Raw genomic sequence first — 24,048 nt, 5'->3', positions numbered from 1 at the left:
AATAGAACATTTGTGGGCAGAACTGAAAAAGCATGTGCGAGCAAGGAGGCCTACAAACCTGACTCAGTTACACCAGCTCTGTCAGGAGGAATGGGCCAAAATTCACCTAACTTATTGTGGGAAGCTTGTTGAAGGCTACCTGAAATGTTTGACCCAAGTTAAACAATTTAAAAGAAATGCTACCAAATACAAATTGAGTGTATGTAAACTTCTGACCCACTTGAAATGTGATGAAAGAAATAAAAGCTGAAATAAATCATTTTCTCTACTATTATTCTGACATTACACATTCTTAAAATAAAGTGGTGATCTTAACTGACCTAAGACAGGGAATTTTTACTAGGATTAAATGTCAGGAATTGTGAAACTGAGTTTAAATGTATTTGGCTAAGGTGTATGTAAACTTCTGACTTCAACTGTGTGTGTGTGTGTGTATATATTAAAAATAAATATAGATTAAAAAAATACATCTCTGGGCTAAAAGGTCTAAATAAATTAAAACTTTAGCTGATATATATAACACAGAGATGTTGTAATTTTTTTGTCACTCAAATATCACATGAATACACATTAGAAATGGCAAAGTGTATAGAATTGCAGAAAATAAGCTTTAACGGTGCAAAATTCTCTCCACTAACAAGAGGGGTGTGAACAGTTTGTGTCATGAACAGTGCTTGTGCCCATAAAAATAGGCATGTGCGTGCAGGAGGGGCACGGGTTGTAACCCAATGCTGGAAGGGGGGCCACCCCAAGTGAAAAAGTTTGGGAACCTCTTCATTATATGATGCGTTCTCAGAATGGGTGAGCCTAGTATGGTGTTATTTTTAGCCCACTACATTCGTTTTTACTATACAGTCCCCTCTAAATCATATGTAGGACATTTAGTAGTAATTCACAGTATGTTAGATCCATCGAGGAACTTTAAACTGCAGACCGTCTCCTCTGCAGCCCCGTCGATGTGGGTGGAGGTGTCTGGTACAGTGCGTAGTGAAAGTCTACACGCCCCTTTCAGTCTTCATGTTGCTGCCTTAAAATTAAATATATTTAAAGAAATCTACACAACCAACTTCACATTTGAAAAGTGAGAGTAAATGAAATGTTATTAATTAATAATATTATAAAAAAACAAAGAGTTAAATGAGAAGTTTGCTTTTTTACAACCAAATCTCTTTTTTTATGTAATTGGTATATTATAGAAGGGTGCAGACTTTTTTTTTTTTTTTTTTTGATTTCCCTTGTTTTTGATAAACTTACCCAAACCAGTGAATCAATTCCTCATCCAGTATGGGGGGCTCAAAGGCTTTTTTCCCCCCTCTCTGCATTGTTGGGAAGGGCCTGTAAGCATTTTACTGTTACACCTGTTTACGAGCATGTGATTTTAAGATTTGATTTGACTTCCTCATCCTCACACAACAAGGATGAGGAAGTGATTCGGTGGTTGGAGTATGTTTCTCAAAAACAAGTGAAATCGCTAAAGAAGTGTCTAGACCCAGGGGTTCCAAAAAAACATATACAAAATGCTCTAAAAACACCCAACTACATCCTTTTATAAAAGGAAATGCTCTGAGTATACTGTGCAGGTCTTTAGATGTTGTACACATGAAATTGTTTCATTCTGAACTTGACTCGGACTGTTTTCCCTATCCTGCTGTTCCATCTCTCTGCTGCTAAAATGGACGGAGGGGTGTCACAACTAAATGGAATATAACGTTACGGATAAAGTTTGGAATGCAACAATTTCATGTATACAACATGTAAAGACCTGCTTCACTGTACTGAGGGCTTTTTTTGTTTCTAAAAGGACATATTTGGGTGTTTTTGGAGCCTTTGAGCCCCAAACTGCACAATCAGGATGAACTGGTTGGGGTAATTTCTCAAAAAGAAGTGAAATTGCAAAAAAAATTAGGTTGGTAATCATTGATAGACAGCAATATTTTAAAGCAGATTTAGGTGCGGACGGAGATTTGACCAATCAGGAACATTTAACACCTCCTGGAAAGTCATGCTGGTGTGACTGTGTAATTGTCCCGCTGAAAAATACAACTTTATCCCAGGGTTAGGTTTTCAGTAGCCTAGTTGCGAACCAGGCTTCTCTAAAACGGGAAGCCTGAGGAAATTCAACGGCATAAAATCTTCTAAAGAGGGGTCGGAACCCAATGTAAATCAGTGACGCTTCGCAACACGTCAAACCAATCAAATTCCTTGCTTGGGTGGAGATCCAAAGGTGCTGAACAGACTAGTGCCATAGGAGCAACAGTGTGAGGGACAAATATGTCAACAAAACCAGCGCTGGTGACAAAACATTTTAGAAAGTTTGCAGCATGCTGGTTTTCACAGGATTTCTGTTATTTCGAGATTGCGCTAAAGCTGCAGCAAGAAGGGAGAAATTGTCTACGATGCTGGTCATTTCAATATAAAAAATTAGGGCGATAGGGCGAAGGCTCTTCATAAACAACTCTTCATAACCTCAAGTTATCGCTCACCTGCTGTACAATGGTGGTCAGCTTGAAACATGTTGTGATTACAGACTTCATAAACAACAGTCAGTTTGGGGGGGTGTAGCACGGGGGAGTAAGGAGCAGGTAGCTGACTAGTAGTGGTGGCTATTCAGCAGCCTGATGGTCTGAGGGTAGAAACTATTGGCCAGTCTTCCAGTTTTTGCCATGATGCTCCTGCACTGCCCGCGTCTGAGTGATTGAAGTGTTGAGAACAGGGCATGGTTGGGGTCCCTGATGATCTTCTTGGCCTTTCTGCGACACCTGGTGTTGGTGTCCTTTAGGGCAGGCAGTGTGCATCACCCACAAAAAATATTTTCAAAAATAATGATGCTGCAGACACCTGGTGTTGCCTGGTGTTCCTGCAGACATTTTTGGTACCCTTCCCCAGATCTGTGCCTCGACACAATCCTGTCTCGGAGCTCCACGGACAATTGCTTCAACCTCATGGATTGTTTTTGCTCTGACATGCACTGTGGGACCTTATATGGTTCTTTTTTWAAAACTTTTTTACCTTTTATTTAACTAGGCAAGTCAGTTAAGAACAAATTCTTATTTTCAATGATGGCCTACCGGGAACAGTGGGTTAACTGCCTTGTTCAGGGGCAGAACGACAGATTTTATTACCTTGTCAGCTCGGGGTTTTGATCCAGCAACCTTTCGGATACTGGCCCAATGCTAGTAACCAACCACTAGGCTACCTGCCGCCCCGTTTACCTTTCCAAATCATGTCCAATCAATTGAATTTATCACAGGTGGACTCCAAGTTGAAGAAACATCTCAAGTATGATCAATGAAAACAGGATGCATCTGAGCTCAATTTCGAGTCTCATAGCAGTGTCTGAATACTTATGTAAATAAGATATTTCTGTTTTTATTTTTCATAAATTTGCAAAAAACAATCTACACACCGGTTGTCACTTTTTCATTATGTGGTATTGTGTGTAGATTGAGGGAAACAAATAATTGAATACTTTTTGGAATTAATCTAACGTAACAATGTTGGAAAAGTCAAGGGGTCTGAATACTTTCCTAATGTACTGTATCTACCTCAATTACATCGTACCCCTGTACATTGATCTGGTACCAGTACTCCCTGTATATGGCTCCATTCTTGTGTATTTTATTCCTTGTGTTACGATTTTTCTTTGAATTATCATTTGTTTAACTCTGCGTCGTTGGGAATGGCTCGTAAGCAATGTTCCCTCTAAACTGCGCGCGTGCACAGCCTCTTTCTTCCTCTAGGCCATGCCGCGCAGAGACGCAGGAGATTGAACGTTACTGAGTTCGCGCCATTAGTTTGCACTGTATAAATCAAGTTTTTTCTGTGATAAAGTCAACATTATATCAGCCCCTTTTCAATGCAATTTTTTTTATTTTATTTAACTTTGCGAGATTGAGTCTGGGGTTTTGTTGTAGGCAGAGCCAGAGCGCAGCGGAGTATAATTCTATTGGCTAGGGTAGCCCACAGACTTTATATCACCCTCGAGTGAATGCGTATTTCAGATCCGTGCATGTGCACGTTTGTTTATATTCTTTGCTAGTTAGCGATTTATTAGCCCAGTCATAGATAAGTATAGGTCAACAACGGGGGGTTACTGCTTCCAACAAGATCACAAAACGTGTAGGCTACATTTCAAGCCATCTTTGAAAAGCCAGTCAGGTAAAAAGCTTATGCCTTAATTAAAGGGGCGGTGTTGTATTTTGACAGGCTTGAATATGCAGATAAGCCAATAGGCAGAAGAGAAGCCTACATTGTCTAATTCTCTGTATGGTAATAATAATGCATTTTATTTTGTAAAGTGGTGTCTTGTATCATACAACACAATGTAATTTTCAGTCACCTATTTGGTCCATGTTACAGACCAACGAAAAAAATCATGAATTAATGTCAAGCCCTTCATAATGAAGAGAAAAAAAAAGTTTTTAAAAAGTCTCAGTCAATATAGGCTTGCATTGAACCCCATATAAAGGCCACTGTAGGCTATATCATCTAAATCAAAAGCTAAACTCGTCCCTTTTTCCGGACCCTGTCTTTCAAAGATAATTCGTAAAAATCCAAATAACTTCACAAATCTTCATTGTAAAGGGTTTAACACTGTTTCCCATGCTTGTTAAAATAAAACGGCCCCCACACCAAACGCGATCACGACACACAGGTTAAAAAATCAAAACAAAACTGTGAACCAATTACATACATTTCAAGACAGGTCGAAAAGCATTAAACTTTTATGGCAATTTAGCTAGCTAGCTTGCACTTGCTAGCTAATTTGTCCTATTTAGCTAGCTTGCTGTTGCTAGCTAATTTGTCCTGGGATATAAACATTGAGTTGTTATTTTACCTGAAATGCACAAGGTCCTCTACACTGACAATTAACCCACCATAAACCTATCAACCGAATCGTTTCTAGTCATCTCTCCTCCTTCCAGGCTTTTTCTTCTCTGGACTTTATATTGCGATTGGCAACTTTCATAAATTAGGTGCATTACCGCCACCGACCTCGTTTGTCTTTCGGTCACCCACGTGAGTAAAACCAATGAGGAAATGGCACGTGGGTACCTGCTTCTATAAACCAATGAGGAGATGGGAGAGGCAGGACTTAGAGCACGATCTGCGTCACAAATAGAACTGACTTCCGTACTGTGAGACGGCTAAGACAGCGCTACAGGGAGACAGGACGGACAGCTGATCATCCTCGCAGTGGCATACCACTTGTAACAACAACTGCACAGGATCGGTTCATCCGAACATCACACATGCGGGATAGGTGCAGGATGGCAACAACAACTGCCCGAGTTACACCAGGAACGCACAATCCCTCCATCAGTGCTCAGCCTGTCCGCAATAGGCTGAGAGAGGCTGGACTGGGGGCTTGTAGGCCTGTTGTAAGGCAGGTCCTCACCAAACATCACCGGCAACAATGTCGCCTATGGGCACAAACCCACCGTCGCTGGACCAGACAGGACTGGCAAGAAGTGCTCTTCCCTGACGTGTCGTGGTTTTGTCTCACTGGAGGTGATGGTCGGATTCGCGTTTATCGTCGAAGGAATGAGGGTTACACCGAGGCCTATACTCTGAAGCGGGATCAAGGTGGAGAGTCCGTCATGGTTTGGGGCGGTGTGTCACAGCATCAGACTGAGCTTGTTGTCATTGCAGGCAATCTCAGTGCTGTGCGTTACAGGGAAGACATCCTCCTCCCTCATGTGGTACCCTTCCTGCAGGCTCATCCTGACATGACCCTCCAGCATGACAATGCCACCAGACATACTGCTCATTCTGTGTGTGATTTCCTGCAAGACAGGAATGTCAGTGTTCTGCCATGGCCAGCGAAGAGCACGTCTGGGACCTGTTGGCTCGGAGGGTGAGGGCTAGGGCCATTCCCCCCAGAAATGTCCAACAATAACATTAAGGGGTTTGATATCCAGGGCTTAAAAACAAAAGTGAAATGTCCGGGAACATGCAGGTGCCTTGTACATTTGCTAAAGGATGTCGGCCAATAGATACAGTGCCTTCCGAGAATATTCACACCCCTTGACTTTTTCCACATTTTGTTTCACAGCCTGAATTTAAAATGGATTAAGTTGAGGTTTTGTGTCACAATACCCCATAATGTCAGTGGAATTGTTTTTGGAAAATGTTATAAATTGATTACAAATTAAAAGCTGAAATGTCTTGAGTCTCAGTATTCAACCTCTTTGTTATGACAAGCCTAAATACACTGTGTACAAAACATTAGGAACACCTGCTCTTTTCAATAACAGACTGACCAAGTGAAAACGAGGATCCCTAATTGATGTCACCTGTTAAATCCACTTCAATCAGTGTAGATGCAGGTGAGGAGATCGATTTAAAGGAGGATTTTTAAGCCTTGAAACTGTTGAGACGTGGCTTGTGTATGTGTGCCATTCAGAGGGTGAATGGGCAAGACTAGATTTAAGTGCCTTTGAACGGGGCATGGTACTAGGTACCAGGCGCATCGGTTTGTGTGTGTCAAGAACTCCGATGCTGCTGGGTTTTTCATGCTCAACATTTTCCCATGTGTATTAAGAATACAACATCCGGCGCCGAAACGAGATGGCCGCCTCGCTTCGCGTTCCTTGGAAAATATGCAGTATTTTGTTTTTTTATGTGTTATTTCTTACATCGGTACCCAGGTAATCTTAGGTTTCATTACATACAGTCGGAGGAACTACTGAATATAGATTAACGTCAACTCATCATCGTTCCTACCAGGAATATGACTTTCCCGAAACGGATCCAGTGTTTTGCCTTCCACCCAATACAATGGATCTGATCCCAGCCGGCGACCCTGTGCGACGCCGTAAAAGGGGCAAACGAGGCGTTCTCCTGGCCAGGCTTCGGAGACGGCACATCGCGCTCCACTCCTAGCATACTACTCGCCAATGTCCAGTCTCTTGACAATAAGGTTGATGAAATCCGAGCACGGGTAGCATTCCAGAGAGACATCAGGGATTGCAACGTGCTCTGCTTCACGGAAACATGGCTAACTCAAGAGACGCTAACGGAGTCGGTGCAGCCAGCTGGTTTCTTCATGCATCGCGCCGACGAAAACAAACATCTTTCTGGTAAGAAGAGGGGCGGGGGGGTATGCCTTATGATTAACGAGACGTGGTGTGATCATCATAACAACACACAGGAACTCAAGTCATTCTGTTCACCTGATCTAGAACTCCTCACAATAAAATGTCGACCGCATTATCTACCAAGGGAATTCTCTTCAATCATAATCACAGCCGTATATATTCCCCCCAAGCAGACACATCGATGGCCCTGAACGAACTTTATCTGACTCTTTGTAAACTGGAAACCACACACCCTGAGGCTGCATTCATCGTAGCTGGGGATTTTAACAAGGCTAAATCTAAAACAAAACTCCCTAAATTCTATCAGCATATCGATTGTGCTACCAGGGCTGGAAAAACCCTAGATCATTGTTATACTAATTTCCGCGACGCATATAAGGCCCTCCCCCGCCCCCCTTTCGGAAAAGCTGACCACGACTCCATTTTGTTGATTCCAGCCTACAAACAGAAACTAAAACAACAAGCCCCCGCGCTCAGGTCTGTTCAACGCTGGTCCGACCAATCTGATTCCACGCTTCAAGACTGCTTCGATCACGCGGATTGGAATATGTTCCGCATTGCGTCCAACAACAATATTGACGAATATGCTGATTCGGTGAGCGAGTTCATTAGGAAGTGCATTGACGATGTCGTACCCACAGCAACGATTAAAAATTCCCAAACCAGAAACCGTGGATTGACGGCAGCATTCGCGTGAAACTGAAAGCGCGAACCACTGCTTTTAACCAGGGCAAGGTGACCGGAAGCATGACCGAACAAACATGTGTAGCTATTCTCTCCGCAAGGCAATCAAACAGGCTAAGTCCCAGTACAGAGACAAATCGAGTCGCAATTCAACAGCTCAGACACAAGAGGTATGTGGCAGGGTCTACAGTCAATCACGGATTACAAAAAGAAAACCAGCCCGTCGGGGACCAGGATGTCTTGCTCCCAGACAGGCTAAACAACTTTTTTGCCCGCTTTGGAGGACAATACAGTGCCACTGACAACGGGCCCCTACCAAAACCTGCGGGCTCTCCTTCACTGCAGCCGAGGTGAGTAAACATTTAAACGTGTTAACCCTCGCAAGGCTGCAGACCCAGACGGCATTCCCAGCCGCGTCCTCAGAGCATGCGCAGACCAGCTGGCTGGTGTGTTTACGGACATATTCAATCAATCCTTATCCCAGTCTGCTGTTCCCCCATGCTTCAAGAGGGCCACCATTGTTCCTGTTCCCAAGAAAGCTAAGGTAACTGAGCTTAAAACGACTACCGCCCCGTAGCACTCACTTCCGTCATCATGAAGTGCTTTGAGAGACTATCAAGGACCATATCACCCCACCTACCGGCACCCTAGACCACTCCAATTTGCTTACCGACCCAATAGGTCCACAGCGACGCAATCGCAACCACACACTGCACACTGCCCTAACCCATCTGGACAGAGGAATACCCATGTGAGAATGCTGTTCATCGATTACAGTCAGCATTTAACACCATAGTACCCTCCAAACTCGTCATCAAGCTCGAGACCCTGGTCTCGACCCCGCCCTGTGCAACTGGGTCCTGGACTTCTGATGGCCGCCCCAAGTGGTGAGGGTAGGTAACAACTCTCCACCCCGCTGATCCTCAACACTGGGGCCCCACAAGGGTGCGTTCTGAGCCCTCTCCTGTATCCCTGTTCACCCACGACTGCGTGGGCCATGCACGCCTCCAACTCAATCATCAAGTTGCGGATGACACTACAGTGGTAGGCTTGATTACCACAACGACGAGACAGCCTACAGGGAGGAGGTGAGGGCCTCGGAGTGTGGTGTCAGGAAAATAACCTCACACTCAACGTCAACAAAACAAAGGAGATGATGTGTGGACTTCAGGAAACAGCAGAGGGAGCACCCCCCTATCCACATCGACGGGTCAGTAGTGGAGAAGGTGGAAAGTTTTAAGTTCTCGGTGTACACATCACGGACAAACTGAATTGGTCCACCCACACAGACAGCGTCGTGAAGAAGGCGCAGCCAGCGCCTCTTCAACCTCAGGAGGCTGAAGAAATTCGGCTTGTCACCAAAAGCACTCACAAACTTCTACAGATGCACAATCGAGAGGCATCCTGTCGGGCTGTATCACCGCCTGGTACGGCAACTGCTCCGCCCACAACCGTAAGGCTCTCCAGAGGGTAGTGAGGTCTGCAGAACGCATCACCGGGGGCAAACTACCTGCCCTCCAGGACACCTACACCACCCGATGTCACAGGAAGGCCATAAAGATCATCAAGGACAACAACCACCCAAGCCACTGCCTGTTCACCCCGCTATCATCCAGAAGGCGAGGTCAGTACAGTGGCATCAAAGCAGGGACGAGAGACTGAAAAACAGCTTCTATCTCAAGGCCATCAGACTGTTAAACAGCCACAACTAACATTTAGCGGCCGCTGCCAACATACTGACTCAACTCCAGCCACTTTAAAAATGGAATTGATGGAAATTATGTAAAAATGTACCATAGCCACTTTAAACAATGCCACTTAATATAATGTTTACATACCCTACATTACCCATCTCATATGTATATACCGTACTCTATACCATCTACTGCATCTTGCCTATGCCGTTCTGTACCACCACTCATTCATATATCTTTATGTACATATTCTTTATCCCTTTACACTTGTGTGTGTATAAGGTAGTAGTTGTGGAATTGTTAGGTTAGATTACTTGTTGGTTATTACTGCATTGTCGGAACTAGAAGCACAAGCATTTCGCTACACTCGCATTAACATCTGCTAACCATGTGTATGTGACTAATAAAATTTGATTTGATTTGATTTGAATGGTCCACCACCAAAGGACATCCAGCCAAGTTGACACAACTGTGGGAGGCATTGGAGTCAACATAGGCCAGCATCCCTGTGGAACACTTTCAACTCCTGGTCCATGCCCCGATGAATTGAGGCAGAATGGGATGCAATTAATATTAGGAAGGTGTTCCTAATGTTTTGTACACTAAGTTCAGGAGTAAAAATTAGCTGAACACATAATACTTTTTGGGGTTGTTAATTTTTGTCCTGTTACATACAAGTTTTGCATATCCTAACTCCCCCTGAGACACCCGTAGGGTGTCGCTGTGCCCTTGAGCTAGGCACTTAACCCTAATTACTCCAGGGGCGCTGTACAATGGTGACTGGCCGTTATCCCATTAAGTTGCATTGACTCACTCTGTGTGTAATAATAGTGTTTAGCGTGATTTTTCAATGACTACCTAATGTCTGTACACTTACAATTATCTGTAAGGTTCCTCAGTGAATTTCAACCACAGATTAAACTACAAAGACCAGGAAGCTTTTCCAATGCCTCAGAAAGGACACCTATTGATAGATGGGTAAAAATAAAATAAGCAGACATTTAAATATCCGTTTGAGCATGGTGAATTTATTAATTACATTTTGGATGGTGTATCAATACACCCAATCACTACAAATACACATTCGTCCTCCCTAACGCAGTTGCTGGTGAGGAAGGAAACAGCGCAGGGTTTTCAACATGAGGCCAATGGTGAATTTAAAACAATTTAATGACTGTGATAGGAGAAAACTGAGGATGGATCAACGACATTCTATTTACTCCACTATACAGTGAAAAGGAAGGCACTAAAGTAAAACTGCAAAAAAATTGTTTTATGTCCTGAATTCAAAATGTTAAGTTTGGGACAAATCCAACACATCACTGAGTACCACTCTTCTTATTTTCAAGCATGGTGGTGGCTGCGTCATGTTATGGGTATGCTTGTCATCGGCAAGGACTAGGGAGGTTTTTTTGTGATAAAAAATAAATCTACTTGAAAATCTATGGCAAGACTTGATCATGGCTGTTTAGGAATGATCAACAACCAACTTGACAGAGCTTGGAGAATTTTGTTCAAATATTGTACAATTCAAGTGTGCAAAGCTCTTAGCGACTTACCCAAAAAGACAGCTGTAATCACTGCCAAAGGTAATTCTAACGTGTTGACTCGGGTGTTCAAGTATACCCGTACTTATGTAAATTATATGTATTTATTTCTATAAACTTGCAAATATTTTTAAAAACATGTTTTCACTTTGTCATTATGGGGTTTTGTGTGTAGATGGGTGAGAGGATAAAACAAATAAAACCATTTTGAATTTGGGCTGTAACAACGAAATGTGGAATAAGTCAATGGGTATGAATACTTTCTGAAGGCACTATATAACCCATGACGTCTAAGATATACCCATAGTCTCTTGAGACATTCATTAGGAGTGCTCTCTTCATTTGCAAGCAGGCTTTGGTTTCCATATCTGAAGACAGAAAACATCACAAAGACACAGGCTTCATTATACTCAGATTAGATGGCACTGAATATTATGTTATTATCTCTTTGTCCTCAAAGTTTTACTCTCTAGGGACTGGAAATGGAAATCTTTTCATAATGTCCTCCCACAAAATTACCTGCCCTGTGCAGTAGCCTACGCTCTACTTTTACTGACAGCTGGAGCTGCAATTTCACCGTTTTTCATGGTTGTTATTTACAAATGCATTTGGAGACTGTTTTTAATTTACAATGAATTACATCAAGAAGGCTAGCTAATAGGACGTTAGCTAGCTGATACATTTAATTTACTTAGCTAGCAGCTTAGTTGAGTTAGCCTACAAAGGCGCCTACTGTAGCCAGGTAATACATTTTTTTACATTTTAAAATTGTATTTACTTACTTGAATATGTTCTCCCACTGCCTCAGTTTTTTTGGATCTTACAAAAATGAAATAATGGGGCATCTTCGTTATTATTATGTTTTAAAAAATCCTGGTAGAAAAGCATAACGTTAGCCAGCAGCCTAACGAATGGAGAAGCGCCAAAAGTGTTTTTCAAGGGAGGCGTGACAACGACGTGATTTTGGAGATAAGGAAACGCGAGACTAGGTTTTCAGAAGACTGAATGCCAAAGACACACCATAATAATTTGCTAGAAGGGGTTTTCAAGTGGTGTTCAGTGGTCCATTCTCATTCCTGACTAAAATGTTCTTCATAATCAGAGACCAGGTTTGAATATTGTTCTCCATCAATGATTCCCAATCAAATGTACTGAGCTTGGGCAATTTTACAAGAATAATGGATATACACTCATTTGCTATTGAGTAATGGGTCAGACCCCCTTTGCCTCCAGAAGAGCCTGAATTCTTCGGGGCATGGATTCTACAAGGTGTTGCGTTCAAACGTTGCTCAATTGGTATGAAGGGACCTAATGTGTGCCGGGAAAGCATTCCCCACACATTTATTGTGTTTTGCTTTATGGTCTCAGGGAACTATTGAAGATGAGACCCTGATCTTAATTGGGCTCCCCTGATTAAATAAAAGTTTATAAAACATTAACACCACCGCCACCAGCCTGAACCGTTGACACCAGGGAGGGTGGGGCCATGGACTCATGCTGCGTACGCCAAATCCTGACTCTGTCATCAGGAACCAGGATTCGTCAGACCAAGTAATGTTTTTCCACTCCTCAATTGTCCAGTGTTGGTGATCGCGTGCCCACTGGAGCGGCTTCTTCTTGTTTTTAACTGATAGGATTGTAACCCGGTGTGGAAGTCTGCTACAATAGCCCATCTGTGATGAGGACTGACAAGTTTGCGTTCTAAGATGCCAATCTGCACATAACTGTTGTACTGCTCGTTATTTGCCTGTTTGTGGCCCGCTTGTTAGCTTGCATGATTCTTGACATTTTCCTTTGACCTCTCATCAATAAGCTGTTTTTGCCCAGAAGACTACCGCTGACTGTTTTTTGTTTTTCGCACCATTCTCAGTAAACCCTAGTCACTCGTGCATGAAAATCCTAGGAGGCTGGCCATTTCTGAGATACTGGTGCGCCTGGCACAGACGATCATACCACGCTCCAAGTCGCTTAGGTCACTAGTTTTGCTCATTTTAATGTTAAGTCGAACAGCAACTAAATACCTCGATACCTGTCTGACTGCTTTATAAAGCAAGCCATGTGACTCACTGTCTGTAGGAGCGAACCATTTTCATGAACGGGTGATGTACCTAATAAACTGGCGACTGAGTGTGTGTTGCCCTAAGAGTTGTGCAGTTGGTAGAATCGTATTCAAAATTATTCACAGTTGACTGGCTACAAAAGGTGCTTCTACCAAGTATTAGCTCTGGGGTGTGAAGATGCACACAATCAAGATGTTTTTTTTGTTGTTGTTTTTTTACACATCTGTAGGGAAAAAATCCCAATCGTGGTATCCAGAAATAACTTTCAGTGCCTATCTCATTGTTACAGGTGTAGATTTTAAGGAATAGGATAGGTCTAAGTGATATGGTAGTAGCTCTCATAGGCTGGGCCATCTTTCTAACACCTAATCAGTTCTCTCAGGGGCTAGGGGTTGTTTGCCTTTCAGTGCTTTTTTACAGCATTTTTTGGTAAAATGAAATACATTTTCAGTACTGAAAGAGTCTTCTGAAAAGCATGCAATGCATGTAATGGACTGTAAAAAAAAAAAAAGAAACAAGTGGCTCATTTGAAAGGTTATTTCATGAAATTGAGCATGTGCTTATCCTCATCTCTACTCTTTCTTTGTGGCAGGTCGGAGACTGAACATTACAGCAGAGAACGATTGTCGGAGGCTGCACTGCGCTCTCAGGGACCTCAGCTCCCTACTTCAGGCTGTCGGGAGGCTGGCTGGGTACTTCATTGGGGACGTTTTCGCCGCACGCTTCAACGATGCGCTAGCGGTGGTGGAGCGGTTAGTGTGCCACACTGCTTCCTTCAATCACTTCCACTGAAATTTCAGTTTACTTCCTGAATTGGCTAAATTATAATGAATTTGACCCACTTTTGGTTCCTTGGGTCTATCCCTTTGGTGGCCTCCAATATGTGAAAGAGAAAGGGAGAAAATAGCTTTTGGCCAAAATAAAATTATGCATTTTCTTGACTGACCACCTACACTTGATTTAATTATTCCAAGTGAATTTTTGAAAAGTGGCAAGATGATTTTATGTCTTGATTTGGAATTGACAATGCAGTATTTCCTGAATTGAAATCAAATTGACCCCAATCCTGTCTTGTATTACAGGGGAGAATTTTGATAAGAAAATAATTCAGATTGCATCATTGTTTAGTGTGTCTGCACTTGTGTTTCTAGGTTGGTGGAGGTCACATGCTATGGCTCTCAGATCAGCCTGTATGACTTGGAGACTGCCGTGCCATCTGTTCTCAAGCCTGACCTCATCGACGTGTGAGTGTCAACCATTTACTGCCACTGTCTACAATGCCTTCAGAAAGTATTCACATCCCTTGACTTTAACCACATTTTGTTGTTACAGCCTGAATTTTTAAAATTGATACAATTTAGATTTTGTGTCACTGGCCTACACACAATACCCCATAATGTCAAAGTGGAATTATGTTTTTAGAATGTTGTCAAGTATTCAACCCCTTTGTTATGGCAAGCCTAAATAAGATCAGGAGTAAACATTTCCTTAACAAGTCACATAATAAGTTGCATGGACTAACTCTATTAGTGTTTAATATGATTTTTGAATGACTACCTCATCTCTGTACCACACACTCATACAATTATCTGTAAGGTCCCTTAGTCGAGCAGTGAATTTCAAACACAGATTCAACCATAAAGACTAGGGAGGTTCTAATGCATCGCAAAGAAGGGCACGTATTGGTAGATGGGTAAAAATAAAAAGCAGACATTGAATATCCCTTTGAGCATGGTTAAGTAATTCATTACACTTTGGAAACATCCAGACACTACAAAGATGAAATTAAATTGTATTTGTCACATAACCATGGTTAGCAGATGTTAATACGAGTGTAGCAATGCTTGTGCTTCTAGTTCCGACAGTGCAGTAATATCTAACAAGTAATCTAACAATTCCCCAACAACTACTTAATACACACAGAACTCGAAGTGATGCGACCATCTCTGTCGGCGCCATCATATAAGATACAGGCGTCCTTCCTAACTCAGTTGCCGGAGAGGAAGGAAGCCACTCGGGGATTTCACCTTGAGAGCAATGGGGACTTTAAAACAGTTAGAGTTTAATGACTGTGATAGGATAAAACTGAGGATGATTCAACAACATTGTAGTTACTCCATAATAGAGTGGAGATTTCAGTGCTGCCTTTGATATTATTGAGCATAACCTGTTGTTGAAAAAAGGTATGTGCTGTGGCTTTTCAACCTTTGCCATTGTGGATTCAAAGCTATCTATCTAATAGAACTCAAAGGGTTTTCTTTAATGGAAGCTTCTCTAATGTCAAACATGTAAAGTGTGGTGTACCGCAGGGCAGCTCTCTAGGCCCTCTAATCTTTCTATTTTTACCAACGACCTGCCACTGGCATTAAACGAAGAATGTGTATCGATGTATGCTGACGATTCGACCATATACTCATCATCAACCACAGCTGATGAAGTCACTGAAACCCTCTAAAGAAGTTGCAGTCTGTTTTCGAATGGGTGGCCAGTAATAAACTGGTCCTGAACATCTCTAAACTAAGAGCATTGTATTGGTACAAATCATTTCCTAAGTTCTAGACCTCAGCTGAATCTGGTAATGAATGGTGTGGCTTTGAACAAGTTGAGGAGACTAAATTACTTGCCGTTAACTTAGATTGTAACCTGTCATGGTCAAGCATATAGATTCAATGGTTGTAAAGATGGGGAGAGGTCTTTCCGTAAAAAAGAATGCTCTGCTCTTTTGACACCACTCTCCAAAAGCAAGTTCTGCAGGCTCTAGTTTGTCTAATCTTGATTATTGTCCAGTCATGTGGTCCAGTGCTGCAAGGAAGATCTAGTTAAGCTGCAGTTGGCCCAGAATAGAGCAGCAAGTTTTGCTCTTCATTTGTAATCAGAGGGCTGATATAAATACTATGCATGCCAGTGTCTTTTATTTTTATTTTTTTCACCTTTATTTAACCAGGTAGGCTAGTTGAGAACAAGTTCTCATTTGCAGACTGACCTGGCCAAGATAAAGCATAGCAGTGTGAACAGACAACACAGAGTTACACCATGAGTAAACAATAAACAAGTCAATAACATGGTAGAAAAAAAAGGAATCTATATACAAGGTGTGCAAAAGGCATGAGGTAGGCAATAAATCGAATAATTACAATTTAGCAGATAACACTGGAGTGATAAATCATCAGATGATCATGTGCAAGAAGAGATACTGGTGTGCAAAAGAGCAGAAAAGTAAATAAATAAAAGCAGTATGGGGGTGAGGTAGGTAAATTGGGTGGGTAGTTTACAGATGGCTCTGTACAGCTGCAGCGATCGGTTAGCTGCTCGGATAGCAGATTTTAAAGTTGTTGAGGGAGATAAAAGTCTCCAACTTCAGATATTTTTGCAATTCGTTCCAGTCGCAGGCAGCAGAGAACTGAAGAGAAAGGCGTCCAAATGAGGTTTTGGCTTTAGGGATGATCAGTGAGATACACCTGCTGGAGCGCGTGTTGCGGGTGGGTGTAGCCATCGGGACCAGTGAACTGAGATAAGGCGGCACTTTACCTGCATAGCCTTGTAGATGACCTGGAGCCAGTGGGTCTGACGACGAACATGTAGCGAGGGCCACCGACAGGGCAATACAGGTCGCAGTGGTGGGTCGTATAAGGTGCTTTAGTAACAAAACGAATGGCACTGTGATAAACTGCATCCAGTTTGCTGAGTAGAGTAGAAGCTATTTTGTAGATGACAGGCCGAAGTCGAGGATCGGTAGGATAGTCAGTTTTTACTAGGGTAGTTTGGCGCGTGAGTGAAGGAGGCTGTTGCGGAATAGAAAGCCGATTCTTGCTTGATTTGGATTGAGAGGTTTGATATGAGTCTGGAAGGAGAGTTGCAGTCTAGCCAGACACCTAGGTACTTATAGATGTCCACATATCTAGGTCGGAACGTCCAGGGTGGTGATGCTACTCGGGCGTGCGGTGTGCAGGCAGCGAACGGTTTGAAAAGCATGCATTTGGTTTACTAGCGTTTAAGAGCAGTTGGAGGCCACGGAAGGAGTGTTGTATGGCATTGAAGCTCGTTGTGGAGGTTAGATAGCACAGTGTCCAAGGAAGGGCCGGAAGTATATAGAATGGTGTCGTCTGCGTAGAGGTGGATCAGGGAATCGCCGCAGCAAGAGCAACATCATTGATGTATACAGAAAAAGAGTCGGCCCGAGAATTGAACCCTGTGGTACCCCATAGAGACTGCCAGAGGACCGGACAACATGCCCTCCGATTTGACACACCTGAACTCTGTCTGCAAAGTAGTTGGTGAACCAGGCAAGGCAGTCATTAAGAAAACGGAGGACTGGAGTCTGCCGATAAGAATATGGTGATTGACAGAGTCGAAAGCCTTGGCCAGGTCGATGAAGACGGCTGCACAGTAATGTCTTTTATCGATGGCGGTTATGATATCGTTTAGTACTTGAGCGTGGCTGAGGTGCACCCGTGACCGGCTCGGAAACCGGATTGCCACAGCGGAGAAGGTACGGTGGGATTCGAGATGGTCAGTGATCTGTTTGTTGACTTGGCTTTCGAAGACCTTAGATAGGCGGGCAGGATGGATATAGGTCTGTAACAGTTTGGGTCCAGGGTGTCTCCCCCTTTGAAGAGGGGATGACCGTGCAGCTTTCCAATCCTTGGGGATCTCAGATGATACGAAGGAGAGGTTGAACAGGCTGGTGATAGGGGTGCGACAATGGCGGCGGACAGTTTCAGAAATAGGGGGTCCAGATTGTCAAGCCCACCTGATTTGTATGGGTCCAGGTTTTCCAGCTCTTTCAGAACATCTGCTATCTGGATTTGGGTAAAGGAGAAGCTGGGAGGCTTGGGCGAGTAGCAGCGGGGGGCGCGGGCTGTTGGCCAAGGTTGGAGTCGCCAGAGGAAGGCATGGCCAGCCATTGAGAAATGCTTGTTGAAGTCTTCGATTATCACGGATTTATCGGTGGTGACCGTGTTACCTAGCCTCAGTGCAGTGGGCAGCTGGAGGAGGTGCTCTGTTTCTCCATGGACTTTACGTATCCCAGAACTTTTTGGAGTAGAGCTACAGGATGCAAATTTCTGCTTGAAAAAGCTGGCCTTTGCTTCCTGACCGACTGCGTGTATTGGTTCCTGATTCCCTGAACAGTTGCATATCGCGGGGGCTTCGATGCTATTGCAGTTCGCCACAGGATGTTTTTGTGCTGGTCGAGGGCAGTCAGGTCTGGAGTGAACCAAGGCTATATCTGTTCTTGTTCTGCATTTTTGAACGAGCATGCTTGTCTAATATGGTGAGGAAGTAACATTTAAAGAATGACCAGGCATCCTCAACTGACGGGATGAGGTCAATATCCTTCCAGGGTACCCGGGCCAGTCGATTAGAAAGGCCTGCTCGCAGAAGTGTTTTAGGGAGCGTTTGACAGTATGAGGGGTGGTCGTTTGACCGCGGACCCGTGGCGGATACAGGCAATGAGGCAGTGATCGCTGAGATCTTGATTGAAGACAGCAGAGGTATTTGGAGGGCAGGTTGGTCAGGATAATGTCTATTAGGGTGCCCATGTTACGGATTTAGGGTTGTACCTGGTGGGTTCCTTGATGATTTGTGTGAGATTGAGGGCATCAAGCTTGGATTGTAGGACTGCCGGGGTGTTAAGCATATCCCAGTTTAGGTCACCTAACAGAACAAACTCTGAAGCTAGATGGGGAGCGATCAATTCACAGATGGTGTCCAGGGCACAGCTGGGAGCTGAGGGGGGTCGGTAGCAGGCGGCAACAGTGAGAACTTATTTCTGGAGAGATTAATTTTTAAAATTAGAAGTTCGAACTGTTTGGGCATAGACCTGGAAAGTATGACAGAACTTTGCAGTAGATTGCAACTCCTCCCCTTTGGCAGTTCTATCTTGACGGAAAGTGTTATAGTTGGGTATGGAAATCTCAGAATTTTTGGTGGCCTTCCTAAGCCAGGATTCGGACACGGCAAGGACATCAGGGTTGGCAGAGTGTGCTAAAGCGGTGAGTAAGGCAAACTTAGGGAGGAGGCTTCTGATGTTGACATGCATGAGGCCAAGGCTTTTTCGATCACAGAAGTCAACAAATGAGGGTGACTGGGGACATGCAGGGCCTGGGTTTACCTCCACATCACCCGAGGAACGAGGAGTAGTAGGATGAGGTGCGGCTAAAGGCTATCAAAACTGGTCGCCTAGAGCGTTGGCTAAGAGTTGAGGAGAGACTGACTGTATCACTTCTTTTTATAAGAAACATTGTGTTGGAATCCCTTATTGTTTGCATAGTCAACTTACACACATCTCTGACACACACACTTACCCAAGCAGACATGCCACAGGTTCTTTTCACAGTCCCCAAAACAAATTCAAGAAAGCGTACAGTATTATATAGAGCCCTTATTGTATGGAACTTCCTTCCAACTCATATTGGCGCAATAAAACAGCAAACCTGGTTTCAAAAAACAGATAAAGCAACACCTCACGGCACAACGCCTCTCCCCTATTTGACCTAGATATGTTTGTGTGTATGCATTGATATGTAGCCTACGTGTGCCTTTTAAAAATAATGTATGTTGTTCTGTACTAGAGCTGTTCTTGTCTATTGATGTTTTGTTGGATCCCAGAAGAGAGTAGCTGCTGCTTTTGCAACAGCTAATGGGGATCCTAATGAAATACCAAATACCAAAAAGGAGGAAGCCTGTACAGAATAAAATATTCCAAAACATTACATTTACATTTAAGTCATTTAGCAGACGCTCTTATCCAGAGCGACTTACAAATTGGTGCATTCACCTATGATATCCAGTGAACACACCTTACAATAGTGCATCTAACTCTTTTAAGGGGTTAGGGGCTAACCCCCCCCCCCCCCGGGGTTTAGAAGGATTACTTAATCCTATCCTATATTCCTTAAAGAGGTGGGTTTCAGGTGTCTCCGAAGGTGGTGATTGACTCCGCTGACCTGGCGTCGTGAGGGAGTTTGTTCCACCATTGGGGTGCCAGAGCCCGAACAGTTTTTGACTGGGCTGAGCGGGAACTGTACTTCCTCAGAGGTAGGGAGGCGAGCAGGCCAGAGGTGGATGAACGCAGTGCCCTTGTTTGGGTGTAGGGCCTGATCAGAGCCTGAAAGTACGGAGGTGCCGTTCCCCTCACAGCTCCGTAGGCAAGCACCATGGTCTTGTAGCGGATGCGAGCTTCAACTGGAAGCCAGTGGAGAGAGCGGAAAACATGTATCTGGTTTGCAATAAGGCACTAAAGTAAAACAGCAAAAAATGTGGCAAAGAAATGAACTTTGTGTCCTGAATACAAAGTGTTATGTTTGGGGCAAATAAATGTAATAGAGGAAAACCTAGTTGTTTGCTTTTCAACAGACACTGGGAGACAAATTCACCTTTCAGCAGGACTATAACCTAAAACACAAGGCCAAATATACACTGTATAGTTGTTTACCAAGGCAACGTTGAATGTTCCTGACTGGCCCTAGCTACAGTTTTGACATAAATCGGCTTGGAAATCTATGGTATGACTTGAAAATGGCTGTCTTGCAATATCAACAACCAACTTGACAGAGCTTTAAAGAATTTTTTAAAGAATAATGTGCAAATATTGTACAATCCAGGTGTGCAAAGCTCTTAGAGACTTACCCAGAAAGAACCAGAACGACTCACAGCTGTAATCGCTTCCAAAGGTGATTCTAACATGTATTGACTCAGGGGTGTGAACTTGTGTAAATTCGATATTTCTGTATTTCATTTTCAATAAATTTGCCAACATTTCGAGACAGCATGTTTTCAATATGTCGTTATGGGGTATTGTGTGTAGATGAATGAGAAAAAAATCTATTTAATCCATTTTGAATTCAGGCTGTAGCAAAATGTGGAATATGTCAAGGAGTATTAATACTTTCTGAAGGCACTGTAGATATAAAGTGTATTCGTCACAAATTGCTGTCTTTTACCCTTGTCTGTAGACGTCACTTAAGAATTCACCCCTTTATTAAACCAAAAATAGAGAGCGTTTGATTTTCTTGGCAGATATAACTGTATTGTCACAGTTGTTAATGTGTGTTTGTGTCCAGCCATGCCCAGTCCTTGGCGGCGTTGCAGGCCTACTCCCACTGGCTGGCTCAATTCTACAGTGAGGTCCAGAGGCAGAATCAGAGCCGCTTCATCAGCCTTGTCACATCCACCATGGACGCCACCGCACCACTCATCACTGCCAAGGTAACCATACACACACACAGTATGTGGTGGTAACAGTATGTCTTTGTTAAATCTTACCTAGTTGCTGATGTTGTGCAATTTGTATCATGACACCCAGCGGTTCCATTTTTATGCCGACCAACTGAGCTTGCAAGTCTGTGTTCTCATTGGCCAAAAACTGGTTATCAGATCATTTTAGCAAGTCAACTAAGAATCTTTGTCAATTCCTTGTTACCTATTTCATTGTCAAACTGTATTTCTATTCTAGGTACCTGAAAAGTTGCTGCTGTCGGCATGCCATCTCATGGTGTCCATGGCCACCACCGTGCGTCCTGTTTTCCTAGTCACGTTGCCTGCCGTGCAGAACATCTTCAACCTCATCACAGAGAGCCAGACTCGCAGGCTCCCCCAAGAGGTCAGAGTGCGCCGTAATGGCTTCAATGTTATTTTGAGGCTTAGGGCTGAAATTCAATCCACCCGTGGGTTGTCATCAATGCCCGGCCTTAATCTTATTTCCTGATTAGAAGTGGACCACTTGAAATAATAACCATTTTCTCTGGGGTGTAGCGCTTTAGGGCTCTATCTAATCTGCCAAAGGGTGAGGGTGATATCCAATGTGTGCGTGTATGCATAATGTGTCTCATGGAATGTATATACCCCCCACCTATAGTCGCACATGCTGGAGTGAGTATGGTTATGCGTGGAGGGATCTGTCTAATGTGTGTGTGTCTCCACTCCTCCAGGCCCACATGCTCGTGTGCAGAGCTCTGTCCAACATGCTGCTGCTGCCTTGGTCTAACCTGCCAGAGAGTGAGCAGCAGTGGCAAACCCGCTCCAGTAGCCACGCCAGCCTGCTGGCTGCCCTTACCCGCCACTACTGCCTACTGAGGGGCACTGCCAACCAGCCCCCACACCGCCTTGGCCTGGAAGACAGTCAGTTGGGCATCATGCCATTTATCAACCTTTACGTCTCTTATAGTTTTGATAACGCTTCCTTCTACCGTCCTGTTTCAGCTGGTATTTACTAAGAAATAATGTGGTGAAAGATGTGATGACCATGGGTACTTTTAAGTACTTATTTCTAGGCTTGGGCGGTATACTGGGGTATTTTGAAGTACCAACGGTATGATTTTCAATTCCGCCAAATGCTTCTTTTTTTTTTTTTTATGTTTACAAAAGTATATGGAGTATGTTTATAAAGACCACATGGCGTGAACGTGACGTGACGATCCACTGTTGAGAATCACAAGAGAGGTGATTAAGTGACACTTTAAATTAATTTGCAAGCGACATATCTTATAACTAGAAGTTAAGATGTGCCAAATACATTTGCTCCAGCTCAGGGCTCCAGCTATGCATTTGGTTTGCTAACTTGCTAGCTTTCAAGATTTAAGCTTATTGGTTACAGCAGAGACAATCAATTCCCTCCTGGATCAAGTGTGAGTAGCCTTTTTGAGATAGTTATGACTTTATTAGCTGGGTTGTCTGGCCTTGCATTTAGTTTATGTTCGTTTGTTCTTATTAGCATTTAGCTAGTGTCCCCTATGAGAATTTGCTAGTACTTTGTTAGCAAAAAGAAATACTGGTACTCAATGTTTGGAAAGAAATTGCGTCCCTTGTTTGCACTGAAGGTAATACCGCATACCTCAATATGGTACATGAACGGTGTGAAGGTACAGTGGTTGCTCCACTAAAAGTTTTGTGATTATGCTGCAGGCCTTAGAGGTAATTTATGGTTTAGTACGGTACCCTGCGTCACGACTTCATTACTCCAGACCAGCGCACGGGGGAGTTAGAATACTGATTATGCTTTTGGGTCCTACTGTGTCTCTAACTGACAATGAATGGGTGACATAAACCTAAATAGAAACTGATAATTGTGCAGACTTCAGTATTACTTACTAAAATGGTTGTTKCACTAAGGTTTTTATTATTTTATTTGGTTGGGATTATTTTTCTCTTACTGTAGTAGTGTAGGCCACTCCCGACCGGTCATGTTGTACATCGCCTGAGTGGCGCAACGGTCCAAGACACTGCATAGCAGTGCAAGTGGTGTTGCTACAGATGCTGGTTCAATACCCGTGCTGCCCTTGACTGGAAGACCCGTGAGATGATTGTAGGTTTTTGGTTTCTCTCCCTCTAAAAACGGAGAGATAAATAATTCTAAGTAACAAACTGGCTTTATTTACAAATTCAAGCAATGTCTCACCCAATGTTCAAGAATGGCCTTTTTCTCGCTCATTTTGCGTTATTTGAAAACAAAATAATCTCCAAAATTATAGGGTTTTTTTTCCAAACAAAGCGATTAAATAAAATATCTATTATCATTATTATTCATTTAGAATTATATAAAAGCCTGTTGGATATTCTCACAGATATATTATTAACCCTGTTATTAGCAGGACAATATATATTGATCATTGCTCCCGAGTGTCTCACAATGGGATTGCCTTGCAGTTCTCCAGCTGTATCCACTGAAAGCGGGCGAGGTTCAAGCTACGAGGGCAGGGGGCACAGGATGGGCCGCAGAGCCGCGCACAGAAGACCGACCTAGCCCATGGGGAAGGGGGGTGGACACCCACCCCGCTACACTGGCAACACTAAGCGGCATTGCACTAATAATGACGCTGACTAGGGATACATTCCTGCTGTTCTGTTCTTAGTGCCAGTCTGCACGTTCAAACTAAAACAATAACTAATAATGGCGTCTTTATGAGAATGACGTATAGAAGAGGGCGAGGAACAAGATGGAGTCACAATCCATGCCAGGCACACC

General features: G+C 43.4%; 1 protein-coding gene across 1 annotated transcript in view; it reads left to right on the top strand.

The window, feature by feature from the left end:
• xpo6 (exportin 6) overlaps positions 1 to 24,048 on the top strand; it is a 75,017-nt gene that overhangs the window by 39,418 nt on the left and 11,551 nt on the right. The window contains exons 13-17 of the mRNA XM_024011511.2: positions 13,678 to 13,837; positions 14,237 to 14,329; positions 21,149 to 21,293; positions 21,541 to 21,687; positions 22,016 to 22,205. Of these exons, the coding sequence (XP_023867279.1) occupies positions 13,678 to 13,837; positions 14,237 to 14,329; positions 21,149 to 21,293; positions 21,541 to 21,687; positions 22,016 to 22,205 (735 nt within the window). The remainder of the gene's footprint in view (positions 1 to 13,677; positions 13,838 to 14,236; positions 14,330 to 21,148; positions 21,294 to 21,540; positions 21,688 to 22,015; positions 22,206 to 24,048) is intronic.

This window comes from Salvelinus sp. IW2-2015, linkage group LG20 (genome assembly GCF_002910315.2).
Source record: "Salvelinus sp. IW2-2015 linkage group LG20, ASM291031v2, whole genome shotgun sequence".
Taxonomy (NCBI): Eukaryota; Metazoa; Chordata; class Actinopteri; order Salmoniformes; family Salmonidae; genus Salvelinus; species Salvelinus sp. IW2-2015.
The sequence above is the reverse complement of the archived record's forward strand: the minus strand, read 5'-3'. Positions and strand labels throughout refer to the sequence as shown.